Source organism: Dreissena polymorpha, chromosome 10, assembly GCF_020536995.1.
Source record: "Dreissena polymorpha isolate Duluth1 chromosome 10, UMN_Dpol_1.0, whole genome shotgun sequence".
Lineage (NCBI taxonomy): Eukaryota > Metazoa > Mollusca > Bivalvia > Myida > Dreissenidae > Dreissena > Dreissena polymorpha.
In genome coordinates, this window is record NC_068364.1 from 4,257,465 (window position 1) to 4,271,955 (window position 14,491).

The 14,491-nt window shown below is 45.0% G+C and overlaps 1 protein-coding gene across 1 annotated transcript in view; it reads right to left on the bottom strand.

The window, feature by feature from the left end:
• Window positions 1-80: 80 nt before the first annotated feature.
• LOC127847102 (adenomatous polyposis coli protein-like) overlaps window positions 81-14,491 on the bottom strand; it is a 63,316-nt gene continuing 48,905 nt past the window's right edge. Inside the window, exon 12 of the mRNA XM_052378710.1 lies at window positions 81-12,579. Within this exon, the coding sequence (XP_052234670.1) occupies window positions 2,054-12,579 (10,526 nt within the window). The 3' untranslated portion in view covers window positions 81-2,053. The remainder of the gene's footprint in view (window positions 12,580-14,491) is intronic.

The following is a 14,491-nucleotide window of genomic DNA, read 5'->3' on the forward strand; positions in this document are numbered from 1 at the left end:
GTTATCTTAAAATTGCATTGAGGACCAAACACAAAAGCCAATCAAATAAGCGCATGATAGAAATAACAACTACTATTGAATTAGCATATTTCAGGTTTTATTGAGTCACACACATGACCCCAAATAAGTCCAAAACGAACTTTGTATGTCAGAATAAAGCAGAGAAAAATGTCAAACACACAACAAAAATATTCGCCCATTGAAAGAGAAAATGAAGTATCCACCTTTTTGCCGATACGGGAATTTGGCTTTCATTCACAATATGACAGCCAGAAGGCCTTATCAGCATTGCTATGACATTTACTGATAAGGCATTTTGACTTTCATCCGTGACTTAAGAGTCAGAAGGACTTCTCAGCCTACTTTTTACATATGTCGATAGGTCATTTTGGCTCGGCAGTGACATATTATGGGCACAAAATGAAACGTGATAGCCTAAGCAACGTCTTTATGTTGATATGTACAATGTATATGAATTGTTTAAACACCAAAGTATATGCACCATCACTACACAATGCGTTTTCATTTTAAAAAGACCATACCGACGGTTTTTCGCAGTAAACACATGAACATGATTTATGTAACTATGTCAAATGCCCATATAACTCTGACTTCAGTTTATAAGACTCCTTGCCTAGCTACAGTTTATTTTTAGAAAATAATACACAAATACATTTTCTATCGAAATGTGTGATTTAAATTATGCATACCATTATTATATTTTGATTTAGTAAACACGGCAGCTGTGTCTTGAACCGCTTCGCTATTTTAGTTAAGTATTTTTTGAGTGTAATTAAACATATTTTCCTGATTTTCACTGTCGATATACTATCGATAAACGCTTAAATGTTTACGACACAAATTGCTTATGTTTCAAACTTTTTAACATTATGTATATTAATATTACGAACACAGAAAAATTTACAAACCACTAAGATATGACAATGTTGTGATAGCATGTAAACAAAAAATGTAAATAAAATTATTATTTTACTGGTCTTCATCCATATTTTAAACTACAAATATGAACTTTAATACACATCTATTAACTTACTAGAACGGTAAAGGAAATGCAATAATTTCAATAGCTTTGTTCATTAATGATGCTATAATACGTATTGCACGCAGTATTTTAAACCTGTAATTTGGTTTATTTCCTCTACATTACTGTCCTATATTTTTACACAAATTCAAACAAATGATTTATTAACACATGTCTCATAAAAACGTTCACAACATTTCATGGCATTGGCATATTTAAATCTATATTATGACAAACTGTGAAACATAGTAAGCATACACATCGCAATACTAACCAATGACGTTAAACATAAAATTTTATGGCGTATTTGACTAAATATGTACATCAATATTTCAAATTTTAATGGAAATAATCATTCCATTTTGGTCTTCTAGCATACAAATAATACATTCAGCATAAAAATGTTAATTAAATTTTGCGTTTGGTATATAAATATTTTACATTTGCGAACACAATTCTGTAATTTAAGTTGACAATAGGAAAATACTGTTATGTGCGAGTCTAACAATGAAAAATTACAACACACCCCGGATTAAAAGAAAAGTGCAACAACTCTTTTGTTTAGCAATTAAGCTAGATCAGATTCAAAACTTGCATAAATTTCATTCACTATTACACCTAAATACGGCCGAACCAGCAAGCTAAGCCGAGATTTTACATATTAAATGCATGTTCAAACATAACGTCACTTCAAACATATGCCCAAACTTGCGTAGAGAAAAGGTCCTTATTGCACAACATATCTTAACAACACAACTGTAAGAATATATACGCATATTTACATATATCTACGATGTACATCAATTCACATCTTAAAGCTATTTCTAGTTACATATAAACGGTTTGCCTATTCATATCTTGTGTACAAAAAAAACAACCACAAAAAATGCGTTAATCTACTAAATATTGACAATTTTACGGGCAAAAAAAAAAAAACAAACTTTTGTGGCCTACGCATTAACTTACATAAAATCATTAGAGCTGATTTGCCCCGATAATTTCTAAATACTGTTAGACCGTGGTAATCACACATTTTTTCTTGTCCACGTTATCATCGTGTTCCGACTCTTGGCTGATCTGCCGTTGCCTTCTCGCTATAAGCATTTCCGTTTTCGTCATATGCGCGAAACAGGGCGACGATTTTTGAGAACAATTCGGCGAACCGGAACCGCTACTGGAATTCGAAATGAATGACGTAGAACCTGGACTTGTGTTGTTATTGGAAATTTTTACGTCCGACTGATTCGTAATCACCGACAACGATTTTTTCATTTCGGGAGTTTTTGGACTTGTTTGTACTGAATCGCTAACAGAAGCGCTCGAATTCGTAGAGAGCGTAAAGGCAGTCCTATTCAACGTGCCGTTTGACTTCTGCTTAGCAAAAACGTCATCATCGACGTCATCATCGTCTCGATCGATCTCGATCAAATCTTCCGAACTCTTCTTCAGACTCGACGTCGAAGAACTGACATCATCAACGTCTACGCTTTTCTTGCCTTTCCCGCTTTTACTCAATTTCGCCTCCTTTTTCAGCGCTTTCTGCAAACTTTTCGTCATCTTTGCTTCAGCTTTCTGCTCAGCCTTCAACGCCTTCGCTTCGCTTTTTCCAGGCTTCACTTCGGACTTATTCAACTTCTCCTTCTTACTCGCTTTCGCGTTGGACTCATTCATCTTTTTCAAGTCTTTTTCCGACACATGGAACGATTTACTCTGTTTCTCCGCCCCTTTCTTCGACCCCCCACCAAACATTTTACTCACGACATTCAAGAAACCAGACGATCCTTTAAATACTTTCTTTTTCTTCCCCATCGTAATATCCGACGCCCTCAACCTGTCATCCCGCCTGATCCAAACCTCTTGGCCATCGTCGTCATACTCCAAATGCGAGACGCCTAAATGAGCGGTAAGGTTCAAACTCTCCGATCTCTTCACTAGAGGCATCGTCCGGCTGGTCTCGTCCGCGTTCGGTAAGAGCGCGACATCGTTCTGCGATCGTTTCTTGGTCCATGTCCCAGAATGGATACGTCCGAATTCCAGCTCAATCTCACTCATAGACCCACTCTTACTCAACCGATTCGCCGGCGAATTCGTCAGATCCATTCGGCTAGTGTCGACGAAATCGTCGTAAAAAGTGGTGGAGCGATCCGCCACACCGCTGCTGTTCTTATTCTGTTCGATGCTTCTCGACATGCTCGCAATGGATTTCTCGATATTCGACGCCCAAGCTTCCTCTAGATCATACTCTACGCCGACTTCGAATGCCGTCACTTCTCTACAGGTTTTATTCAGGTCATTGTCAGTCTCCAGCACCGGTCGCGCCGTACTTCCGGTTGCACGCGATCTTTCGAGTGTCCCTGACCGGCTTCCGGTCACTGAGTCATGATTTGGCACCTGACTGATGTCGTTTGTAGAACTCAATTTATCGTAAGTAGAACTCTTGGAAATTCCGTCTACAGAAGATTCGGTCAGTATGTACGTATTCCTATTAGCATTCTGTTTGGAAGAACTATCTTGCTTCTCTTGAACGGTATTCACGTCTTCCAACAATGCTTTCTTTGATTTCTTGTTGCCTTTGGAAACGGGGAGCTTTGAAGCGTTCTTTTTATCGGTCTTGTTCTTTTTACTCTCAGATCTCCACAAGCCCGCGATCTTACCCGTGACCCCCTTTTTACTTGTACCCTTTTTCTCCTCCTTATTTCCCAAGCTGCTATCGGAACCCTTTCTAGTTCCCTGTAGAACCGCGTTACCCATGACAACAGGCGTAGTCGGTCGGGAACCAGGCAATTTTAAACTATTACTGGACCCAGCGTGTTTGATTTCCGCTTTCCCTAAAGAAGACCCGCTCCTAGATTTTACTACAATCTGACCGGGACTTTTACCACTTACTGCCGCTGTTGATTTCTTACCCCCTGACCGACTTGGACTAGGAATTTTGCTTGCCTGACCGTCGTTTAGAATGTTTCTACGCACACTTGAACCGAATGGAGTTTGGCCTTTCTTCGCGACCTCTGGTTCCGTTCGGAGATTGTACGAATTAAGCGTTTTGCTCCACGAATCAGGAGGGCTGTCGCTAGAAGTCGTAGAGAAGCTGTTACTATTATTAGACGTGTTACTAAAATTTGACTTCGAGGATCCGCTCGAATGCCGATTTGTTTGCGAAGACTCACTCTGCTTTTTTTGCCTCATTTTCACACCAACATTATCGGTTATGTCCCTGGACTTATCGCCCGGTGAAATCACCGGAGCGTTCTTATTGGTCGACTCTTTAACAAATGTACCCTGTTTCGACAGCCCTCGGCCTTTGATTTGTATATCTTGCAGCTCGTTTTTCGTCTTTCCGTTCGATTTTCCTTTGGACTGATCACTCATATTCGCTAACCCGGAACCATTCCTAGACGCCGAAGCGCTCCGGTTTGCACCACTGCTTCTATTCACTGACTCACTACGCCCGGAACTATTCTTAACGTCCTTCAACTGTGACCTTTGCTCCAGTGAACTTGACCTTTGGTCAAGTGAACTTGACCTTTGATGCGGCGACGTTTTTGCGCCCGACGAACCCGACTGACTCCTGTAAGCTGGCGAAGCCGGAGATCCGGATTTAACCGGCGTACTCGAAGCCTGCGGGATCGTTCGCAGAGTATGACCCTTCCGACTTTCTCGACTTGAGTTACCACTGCGCCCACCACTCATGTTAGAACCATGACTACTGTTGTTCGCACTCCGACCGCTCGTATTGACTGGCGCTCCGCTCGTATTGAAACTGCGACTGGTATTCGAGGACTGGTGCTGGTTGCTAAGATTATGATTGTTAGTCGCCGCAGACCCGGGAACCGACCTTGGTGACATCTTGCCGACGCCCGGGGATCTAATTTTATCCCCCATGGGAGAATTTGCCGCCTTGTTATGATACAGCGGTTTCCTTTTTCCTCGTACTCCCTTCACTTCGTCCTCCATCTGTTTCGGCGTTATCTGACTCCCGATATCACCAGGTTTCACAATTCGCGGGCGGCCGCCAGATTGAGATCGCCCGTCTCCGCGACCGCTCGAGTTCTCACTGGGGAGATCTGATGCCTCCGATGCCGTATCCGAGGCGTAGTCATTGGAAACCAGCGACAGAGTTTCGTTTTCGACAAATCTATCATCGTCCACAGTTGAAGCACCGGAAACAATCATTTGCTGCTGTATCTTCATCGCGGACACCACGATTTTAGCGTTCTCAGCAAGAGCACGCTCATCTTCGGACGTCAGACTGACTTCCATTCCGTGTCTATGGTTATTCTTGTTCCCAGCACTGCGTCGGTTGTTATGGTGTCCATCTGTCAACGTGCTATTAAGCGACAGGGAACCATTCCTCTCAATGAGCGTGCTTTCGTGACTAGATCCGGGCCCAGAATGGTGACCATCCTGCTTGTAGCTCGAGATAAGGGAACCATCTAGAAAATCGTCGTCGGTATCTGGCGCCATATAACTCGGGAATGACTCCTTACTGATTCCCTCCACGCTTATTTCCGTATTACCACTGCATGTCATAAAGAAGTTATAATCGCTCGCAGGGGACGAAACGGCGTCACTATCGCGGTTGTCACCCTTATCAGCGCTACGCGTCATTTGCATCATCTGGTGCGTGAAGTTTTTCGTCTCGGAGATTATCTGCTTTGAAACAATTGCTGGAGCGTTCTGGTTGATCGGCAACTGATTCACGGGAATAGAGTCGATGGAACTGCGATGAATACTGTTGCGTCCGTACTGCTGCACCAACTGCTGATTTGAGAGGTCCTTCAGGTATTTCTCATTATCTTGTGACCTCGACCTTCGACATGGGCGACCTTTTGCGTCCATCGTCGGCTTTCGGAACATCTCGTCCGAGGGTTTAAGCGGTTGCGCCTGCCAAGAGGACAGTCTAGAATCATGGCCACCGTGAGCGATGCTTTGCTCGTAACGGGGTTCTGTATGTCGTTGCGATTTTGCGACAGAAGCGCTGGAGTTTGAGGCATTCGATCCACGGCTATCTGGTCGGCGGTCGCGTGATTGGCGAGTTTTCTGGGGCATGGCTGAGCTTATGCAGTCCTCCAGAAGCGCAAGGTCGTCGGGATCATCGTCGTCATCATCGTCGGAATGCACGCTCAGGGAACTAAGAGAACTATTACGGGAGAAACAAATCGGAGTGTGCTCCACTTGGTATCCAGCTTTTTCGTCTTTCGACGCTTGCTTATTGGAGACAGTGGTACGTTTGTCTGGCTCCGGTATTTTAGCGGGCTGTTTATCGCCATCCTTATCGTTAATTGAACTCAGCGAGGAGCTGCGTGAGAAGCATATCGGCGTATCTTCGACCGTGTAACTTTTCACTTCCTCGACGGGTTCCTTAGAATTAGCGCTGCTTTTGTGATCTTCCTCGTGAATAGACTGCTCCTCGCTTGACTGACCAATTACGTGACGTACAAGCTCGTTCCCAGAATTTTGAGAGATGTTACTAAACACAGACGTTCTAGATGCTGATCTCTGCTTATCAAGATCTGACTCAATAAACTCCGACCTTTTGAGAACACCGGATTCGAGGCCCTGTTCAATGCCGTGTAGTGCACCTTTGCCACCAATAGACTGGTTGTTCGCAGATTGATTTCCAGTATTAGACGTCATTTTATCCACCAAAGCTTTCATTTGCTGCGCAACAATGTTATTGCTGTCATCATCGACAATTCCAAGCGAACTCAGAGAGTCATTGCAGGAGAAACTCTTTGGAGTGTCTTCAGTCTTCCATACTCTCATGGAATCACCAACACCCTCGTTTTGGAAGAACACTAAATCATTCCCCATGCCGTAGGATACCGGTTGACTGTAACTGCTCCCAAGCACCGAGTTATTGCTCAAACTCTGAGCTGATGCACTGGGCTGAGATCTTGGTGAGAATTTCTTCGCGCTTTTGTTCATTCCCGAATGGTTTGTAAGGTTACTTAATGACGTATTGTTCGACACACTGGGAGTATCTTCTACGGCATATGTTTTCACCTGATCGAGATATTCTGCAGGATCGGAAACAACGTGCTGGAAATTCGAATTACCGTTTCTAACGCCAATACCGTTTTTGACGGATATACAGTTACTGACACCGTCCTGGGCGAGACTTGACGTTCGTTGTGGCTGGAAATTAGCAGGATAAGAAGAGATGTTTGGCTTTCTAGACATCAGAGAAGGATTCGAAATATTCGAAACTCGAATTTTGTCCATCTCAGATGTTTCAGCCCCTTCCGGTTTTCGGTCAATGGACCTTCTTGATTTCCCCACTGCCTTAGGGGCGGGCATGGCGGACATTATGACCTCAGAAAGTAGGTCGTCGTTTTCGTCCAATGAGCTACTGTCCGACTGGTCATCTACCACAGCATTGCTATGGAACACAGTCTGGTTGTTAGCAACCGTAGCCTTGTTGCTAGACGATTCTGACTGGTTAGCACCTTGTTGAAATTTTCCCGAAGATAGGTTACTCGCCGGGGTTGCGCTATTTTGGTTGCTATTTGATGTTTTGACATTGGTAAATGGTGCATTTCCGTTGCCAGTTACTGCCCCTTTGCTAGTAGATACAGCCGGGTTCAAATATAGCTTGTCATCAAAGTTTGAATTCAGACAAGAGAGATCACTACAAGAGCCTGTTCTTGAATAATCCAGTGGTGTTCCTTCAACTGCAAACGTTTTCACATCGTCGACATCATCAAACTGGTAGCCAAAGTTGTTCACCATGCGATTATCATAAATATCATTTCTTGCAGGGACTTTATTTTGCTCTTGACTTGTACTAGATAACGGAGGACCAAAATGAAAACGATGTTGAGACTGTGCGGAAGTAGATGGAACGTTTTTAGTATCAATCTGTGGTTGAGGCTGCGAAACAGCCGGTTTGTTGTTGGGCAACGCTTGAATTTTCCGCTCCAATTTCGGTGATCCTAAAGCTGAGCCACTAAATGGAGTGTCTTCAGTGTTGTAGCATTTGATCGTGTCCGGTTCAATATCAACATCGTTTCCATAGCTACCCTGCTGCCCCTCTGGTGGCGGGGAACCTGGCATAGAACCACTGAAGGGCGTATCTTCTGTCGCAAAAGATCTCACGGTGTCTGCACCGACGTCAGGGTACATAATAGCAGCGTTTAACTTCCGCCCAGCCTTGGGGGATGCTTGGATGGACCTTGAAAATGGTGTGTCCTCGGTTGCATAAGTCTTGCATCCGCCTGTGTCGTCATCATCACCGTAATCCATGTTAGAGAGATGACGAGCTTTCTGCAGAATCAGGGGACTGGGTTGGGCGGTAGGCCTGTTTGGTTGATGCTGCTGCTTCTGAGTCATATTTGAGTCCAACGGTCTGGTCTTTTGAGCAGATCGCGCCATGACTGATTGGGTGTTTGAGACGTTAAACGGTGATTCATCCTCTAAATTGGAGTCTAGACTGGTGTCTAGATGAGACACGTGCGCCTCTGCTGTCAGCTGCTGCAGCTGACGATGCTGCAACGGCCGTGGAATCTGCGACTTTGATTTCCCTGGCGATGAACGTGGCTCTTGCGAAGCCATGTTCTCTTTTGAACTGGACTTGTTTTCCGGTGAGTTTTCTTTAGATGACGTGCTGGTATTGTTATTGGATGGTTTCGATTTCTTTGCTGAGCTGTTCACACTGGCAGATTTGCTTGAGGAACCAGACTGCGGCTGTGAGCTATTCGGAGTCTTCAATCGCGAACTTGAGCCGCTGTCAGGCTTGCTGGAACTGGACCGTCTTCGAGAAGCGCTCTCGGAACTTCGGCGGGATTTTTTCGTGCTTGTGGGCATGGCGGAGGAAATGAAATTGGCCAGGATATCGTCTTCACCTTCTGATACCTCAGAATTAGAAGATTCCGCCTTCTCTTCAACCCTTGACGCTGCGACTGAGGTTTCTGAAACGGATACCATATCTTTACATTCCGACGAGCCCTTATCGCTAGTTTCCCATCTTTCTGCAGCTTCGTTACTTTCACATGCAGTTTGTTTATGTTCCGATTGTTGTGATACTGTTCCAAGCGCATGCTTGGTTTCAGATTCAGATTTTTGATGATCATTTTCATTTTTTGCGGCCAATTTGGAGTCTTCCCTGCCCCGTGTGTTGGTGTTTTCTTTCATCAAAATTGCAGACCCTACCGATCGCCCTTGACTACCAGCGGTTCCACCGCTACTGTGACTCTTAGCACCAGGGGTCATATTACCGCCTTGACTACCAACCAACGTCTTATCATTAATGTTATAAGCATCACTCGTGATACAACTCAGCTCGCTCAGATTGTCATTGAAAATCGGCGGCGTTCCCTCGTCAGCGTAAACCACGGGAGCTTCGGATTTACAGGAACCCGTCTCGTAATCGATGGGCTTAATTTGACCTCCCATAACAGCCGCACTAAAAAAATTCCTCAGAGCATTTGAGCTTCCAATGGCCCGAAATTGCTCGTTAGACAAGCTCACAGGCGGAAATAGCTCCTGTTGAACGCGACTTCGAGCGTTTCGCTCCGGTGATTTTGTCCGTTTTGGGCTTGGCGGCATGGTTTCGCTGGGCGAGTCTGGTAGCTCGCTGGGAGAGACAACCTCACTCGCTCTACGACTGTACTCGCTAAAGACCGAGCTATGGACTGACTGAGTATCGAAACTGCTAAGGGACCCAAGTGACGTGCACCTGCTAAACATCATCGGGGTCTCTTGTACTTGTTCCTTGTCATCAAATGTGACCGTTTTGTGCTCCTTTTCACTGCTTGTATCGCCCATGTGATGGCCATCTTTCGTCTGGCGGTAAGTATGCATAGACATCGACTGCGACGGTAATTTACCGACGTCGTCAGACTCGTCGATTCGGGTCAACGGCCCGTTGGGCACTCTTTCGGCTCGGTCATTCGCCTCACTGCTGTGTAAACTGCTAAGGGAGCTTACTCTAGAGAAGCAGACAGGCGTTCCCTCTTCGCAATACGTTTTCGTCTGATCAAGCGGCGCGTCCTCACTTCGATTGGCATGGAAACTGCGCTCTGGTGGCTCTTCACAATGGTTACCAACAGACTCCTGCGAGCGACGATCTGCTTTGAGATGGTAATTAGAGATCACTGTAGTTGCCGTTCTCATGTCAGTTACATTGCTGCCCGACCAGCTGCTCTTTTCACCGTCAAATCTCTGACCTTTCATCTCGTCATCTGACCTTTGACCCTGACCTGATTCTGGCAACCTTTGATGACCTTGACCTTTGCTGTCCGTTTCACCATACTTTGAACCATAGTTCTGCGTTTCATCTCCCTCTAAATCACGATCATCTTCCGGACAATTCTCTTCCGCCTCCTCGAGTATTTTCATAGCGGTACTCAGATCTGTTAACGAAGTTGCAGTACTCAGATGCGGCGTATCCTCTGTGCAAAACGTCCGAATCTGATCGTCTTCATTGGCTTGGTCCAGGTGATCATTAAACCTTCGCGCTTCTTCGTATTTACAATCTGCGCAGTCTGGATCAGTTTCATCATACTGGGAGCGAAAGTTCCCCCGCTCGCTATGGTTATACTCCACCCCATAGCGCGCACTATAGTCTGTAGGCTGCTCCGACATTTCGTCCAAGTCTGTCTCAGCGTAAGCGTTGTTGAATTGGAAACGCTTGTTCCCAGGACGTGGCATGCGTGGATTGATAGCCATATTTGGGTCCTGCTGATACATAAAAGGCGGCCGCGCCATATTCATAGCCATATTGCCAGGGAAACGACCCCTGAAACCTGCATTACCATGGTTACCAATGAACTGAGCCCCATGACGAGGAACTGGTTGAGGGTGGGGTAAACGTGGCCCCTGGGGGTGGTGTGAAACTAGAGAACCACCCTCCTTGTATTTCATGCTGTAGTCAAGTGGTTGCTCATCAGAATCATCATCGCAATGGTAACGTTGTCCTGTTGCTAAGGAAGCGAAGTTGTTTTGGTTGCCGTGGGCTGGAGCTGTAGTGAGGTGGTACCGTTGATATGATGCAGATTGATTCTGCATGTGGTTTATGAGTCCTTGGTACGGGTGATGCGATGAGGACGGTATCGACGATGATGAGGCTAATGATGAATTAATGTGATTCTGACTAGAAATTGCCGTATTTGATGACGACGATGGTTGTTGTTGTGGCTTTGGTTTAATATTCTGCACTGGAAATGGAACTTTAAAAACTGTCGTGTCATTGCCATGAGATTTGCTATCAATCCCAGCATGCATTGCCACTTCCTGCATAACTTTCAGAATTCGGCTATTCGGTGAACCCAAAGGGTTTCGTTCCGTTTGACCTCTCTGGTTACCAAGGGATTCATCTCTATGACGATCGAGACTCCCGCCCATCATCGACCTCGGCGCTTGGTTACCGCCGGAAACATGGCGAGCCCTATCATGTGAGATGTCGGAATGCGTGCTTCCCACACTATCCTGGCTACCTGATCGTGCTACGCCTTGACCGGTGCGAGTGTTGGCATAAAGCGCGTTATCACCACTCTGGCTGCGAGGCATAACGGGAGCCCGGACTAAAGGTCGTCTGGGGTCACCATCTTGGAAAACCGGGTACACAAAATGACTGCTATCCTGTTTCTTCCCCTCTACCGGACTGTCACGGGGACTCTCAACATTTTCGCACGTTTCTGACAAGTTCTGATCCAGTTCTGATTCCAGCGCACGTTGCTTTCTCACATGTAAGGACGGTCGATTTTGGCTTGAATGTTTGTTTAGTTCAATGTTCTTCATAGCAGGTCTTGCTGCTAATAAATTCTTCAATGCAGCGCTACTTCCCATGGAAATCATTTTATGCTTAGAATGAACGAGATTTCGCAACATTCCTACTGCGCCCATCTCCCACAACGCTTGCTGATCTTCGGCGCACCGTGCAGACAAATTCCACAAGGTTCCGCACGCATTGCTGACAATTGTCAGACTGGTTGCCCGCAAATGTTTCAGAAGTATCTGCATGCACCCGTGCTCGCGCAGAATTTGCCTGTAATCCTCCCTCACAGCAATATGGCTACTCACATTGCGTAAAATCCCCCCTCCGTTTTCAATAATCGCAGACGTTTTTGATGGACTCTTAAATGTCAATGTTCCTATCAAAAACTCCAGCGCACCCTTCACGGCGCATATGTCAGCCTTATTTTCACTGCAGTGCGCCGACAAATTCCACAACGCACTCAGAATACTCTTCAGAGTTGTTTCCTTTTGCACGCGCATTGCCGCTTTCATAAGTGATGTTACCGCCCCAACCTCACGCAACGTTTTTTTACTCGCCAAATCCGCCTTCCATGACAAATTCCTCAAAACGCTTGCGGCGACTTGACATAACTCCTCGTTTGAGCTGAATAATTGCGCCACCAATGAGTCCATGCTTGGTTTCATGGAGCATAGCAACGCCTTGTTCGTTCCATCTCCGAATGTGAGGTTAGTGAGCGCCATGCACGCGTAACGTCGCATCGTGATGTTGTACTGCTCAGTGGTGTCTTGGTTTAGCTCGGTGTCGACTTGAAGAAGTTCAGCTATGGCATGCAAACCACCTGAAGAAAAAACAGTGAAAACAGTTTAGACATACTGCAAAAATGAGAGGCTAGTCTGTCTGCAGTTACCCTGCTAGGCATTTTTATCATGCCGTCTAACATTAAATCCAGTAAACGGTGCAATAACTTGTTAATAATGACTAATCTAGAAGACCATAACGATAAAGATACAGGGTGTTCGATTTAAAACCAATTATGACGAAATATCAATTTCAAACATTTCGCGATATAATTTTGTTTGAATGAACAACGAAACTTTACACCGAAATAAAAGGATGCCAATGTTCTCTGCTCTAAAATGTTTCATACAGAAATACATGCATGCTTTCCACGCGGATGACGTGACGTTGTACATGTGCAGCATAATTTTCGCGCGCTTTTATTCGGGAGAAAGGATCAAAATGAAAAACATCGTCACTGTTGACTTAAAGGTAGAATGTGTAAACATCGCTTAAAATTCAAAAGTGCGTATCAGATTCCCCATTTAAATACAATGTTAATGTGAGAATTCAACAAAAACAGTTATGTGCAATAAATTGAATTCATTAAATTTCTTAAAACGCTTCCATCCGGTAAATGTGTTTATAATATCATGCATAATGCATGAAATGCACATTTTTCACGAGGATTACCACCGGTTGCCATGTTAAGTCTCCTCAGTAAACTAGCTGGACACGAATTGGCCAGTTGCCAGCTGTCAATCAAACTCACGAAATAATCAATCGGATTTCGTTTATTGCCGCGACATGGTCCGACAAAGACTGTCGGAGTAACGGATAAAGCATTTTATGAAAACACAACTTAGTGGGCGGAGCGATCTCGTATTTGGCGACTGGTTAATTTCCCGTGGAGGAGTACACCATGGGAACCAATCAATGGGGAAGGTATACAAAGCTAACAAACTGCAATAAACCATTGGAATAATCGATCGATAGTGACACGAGATTATTCACGCATTATGCCTCAGTCATAAATAATCCGGTCCCCGGTCGGTGTGTCCAATCTCCCGGCATCAGGACTTCACGTCGGAGCCGTCCGCCGTCCGATGAGTGACACTGTTTAATACATCAGTCACAAATAGAGACCTATCACCGTTCGAAAAGCTGATGACAAATTGTTCTACTCATCGGGCTAGTGCCCGGTCGATGATCGCACGGGCACGGGGTCATTTTGTAGCATCGGACGGCTACCGGATTAATTTTACCTCTCACTTAAAAAACTTTACCCGACGTCGGGCCCGGAAAGGAGTCGTGATGAGCTCGAAAAAAGATCGGACGATCAACGCATGGTTATCGCCCGACATCGGATTCATTGTACGTGTACGAGCTTCGTCCGGTGTCCGTTAGTCATCGTGCGGAAGCCCTCTGAAAATCAGACGGCCGCCTATCGATGTATATGTCCCTGTGAAATACCGTGATTTTTACCGATACACGCACAGTGAATCCGATGTCGAAAGATCGCCTGGCGATAACCGTGAGTTGATCGCCCGATCTGTCTTCGAATCCTTCCCGGGCACGACGTCGGGTTAAATTTTAAGTGAGACTGAACATAAATCTGGACGCCGCCCTATGCCACAAAATAACCCGGTGTCCGTGCGATCATCGACCGGGCGCCAGCCCAATGAGCAGAAAAAATCGTCGACCCCTGATTGGACGGTGATCGGTCTCTATTTGTGACTAAGGTATTACTGATACACTACCGTTCATATCTTCAGAGCCTTTGGGCAATAAAATGCGCATTGTGTAAACAATTACAGGCATTTTGTTATTTTTAATTGGGAATAATAATTTAACAAAAATGGTTTGACCGAAAGCCACAAAGTAAAATCGGTCTTCCTCAACATATTGATTTCGGTGAAAAATTAAATTATTTGATAATCACTCGCGTATAAATGCAAATATGCTATGCCGAC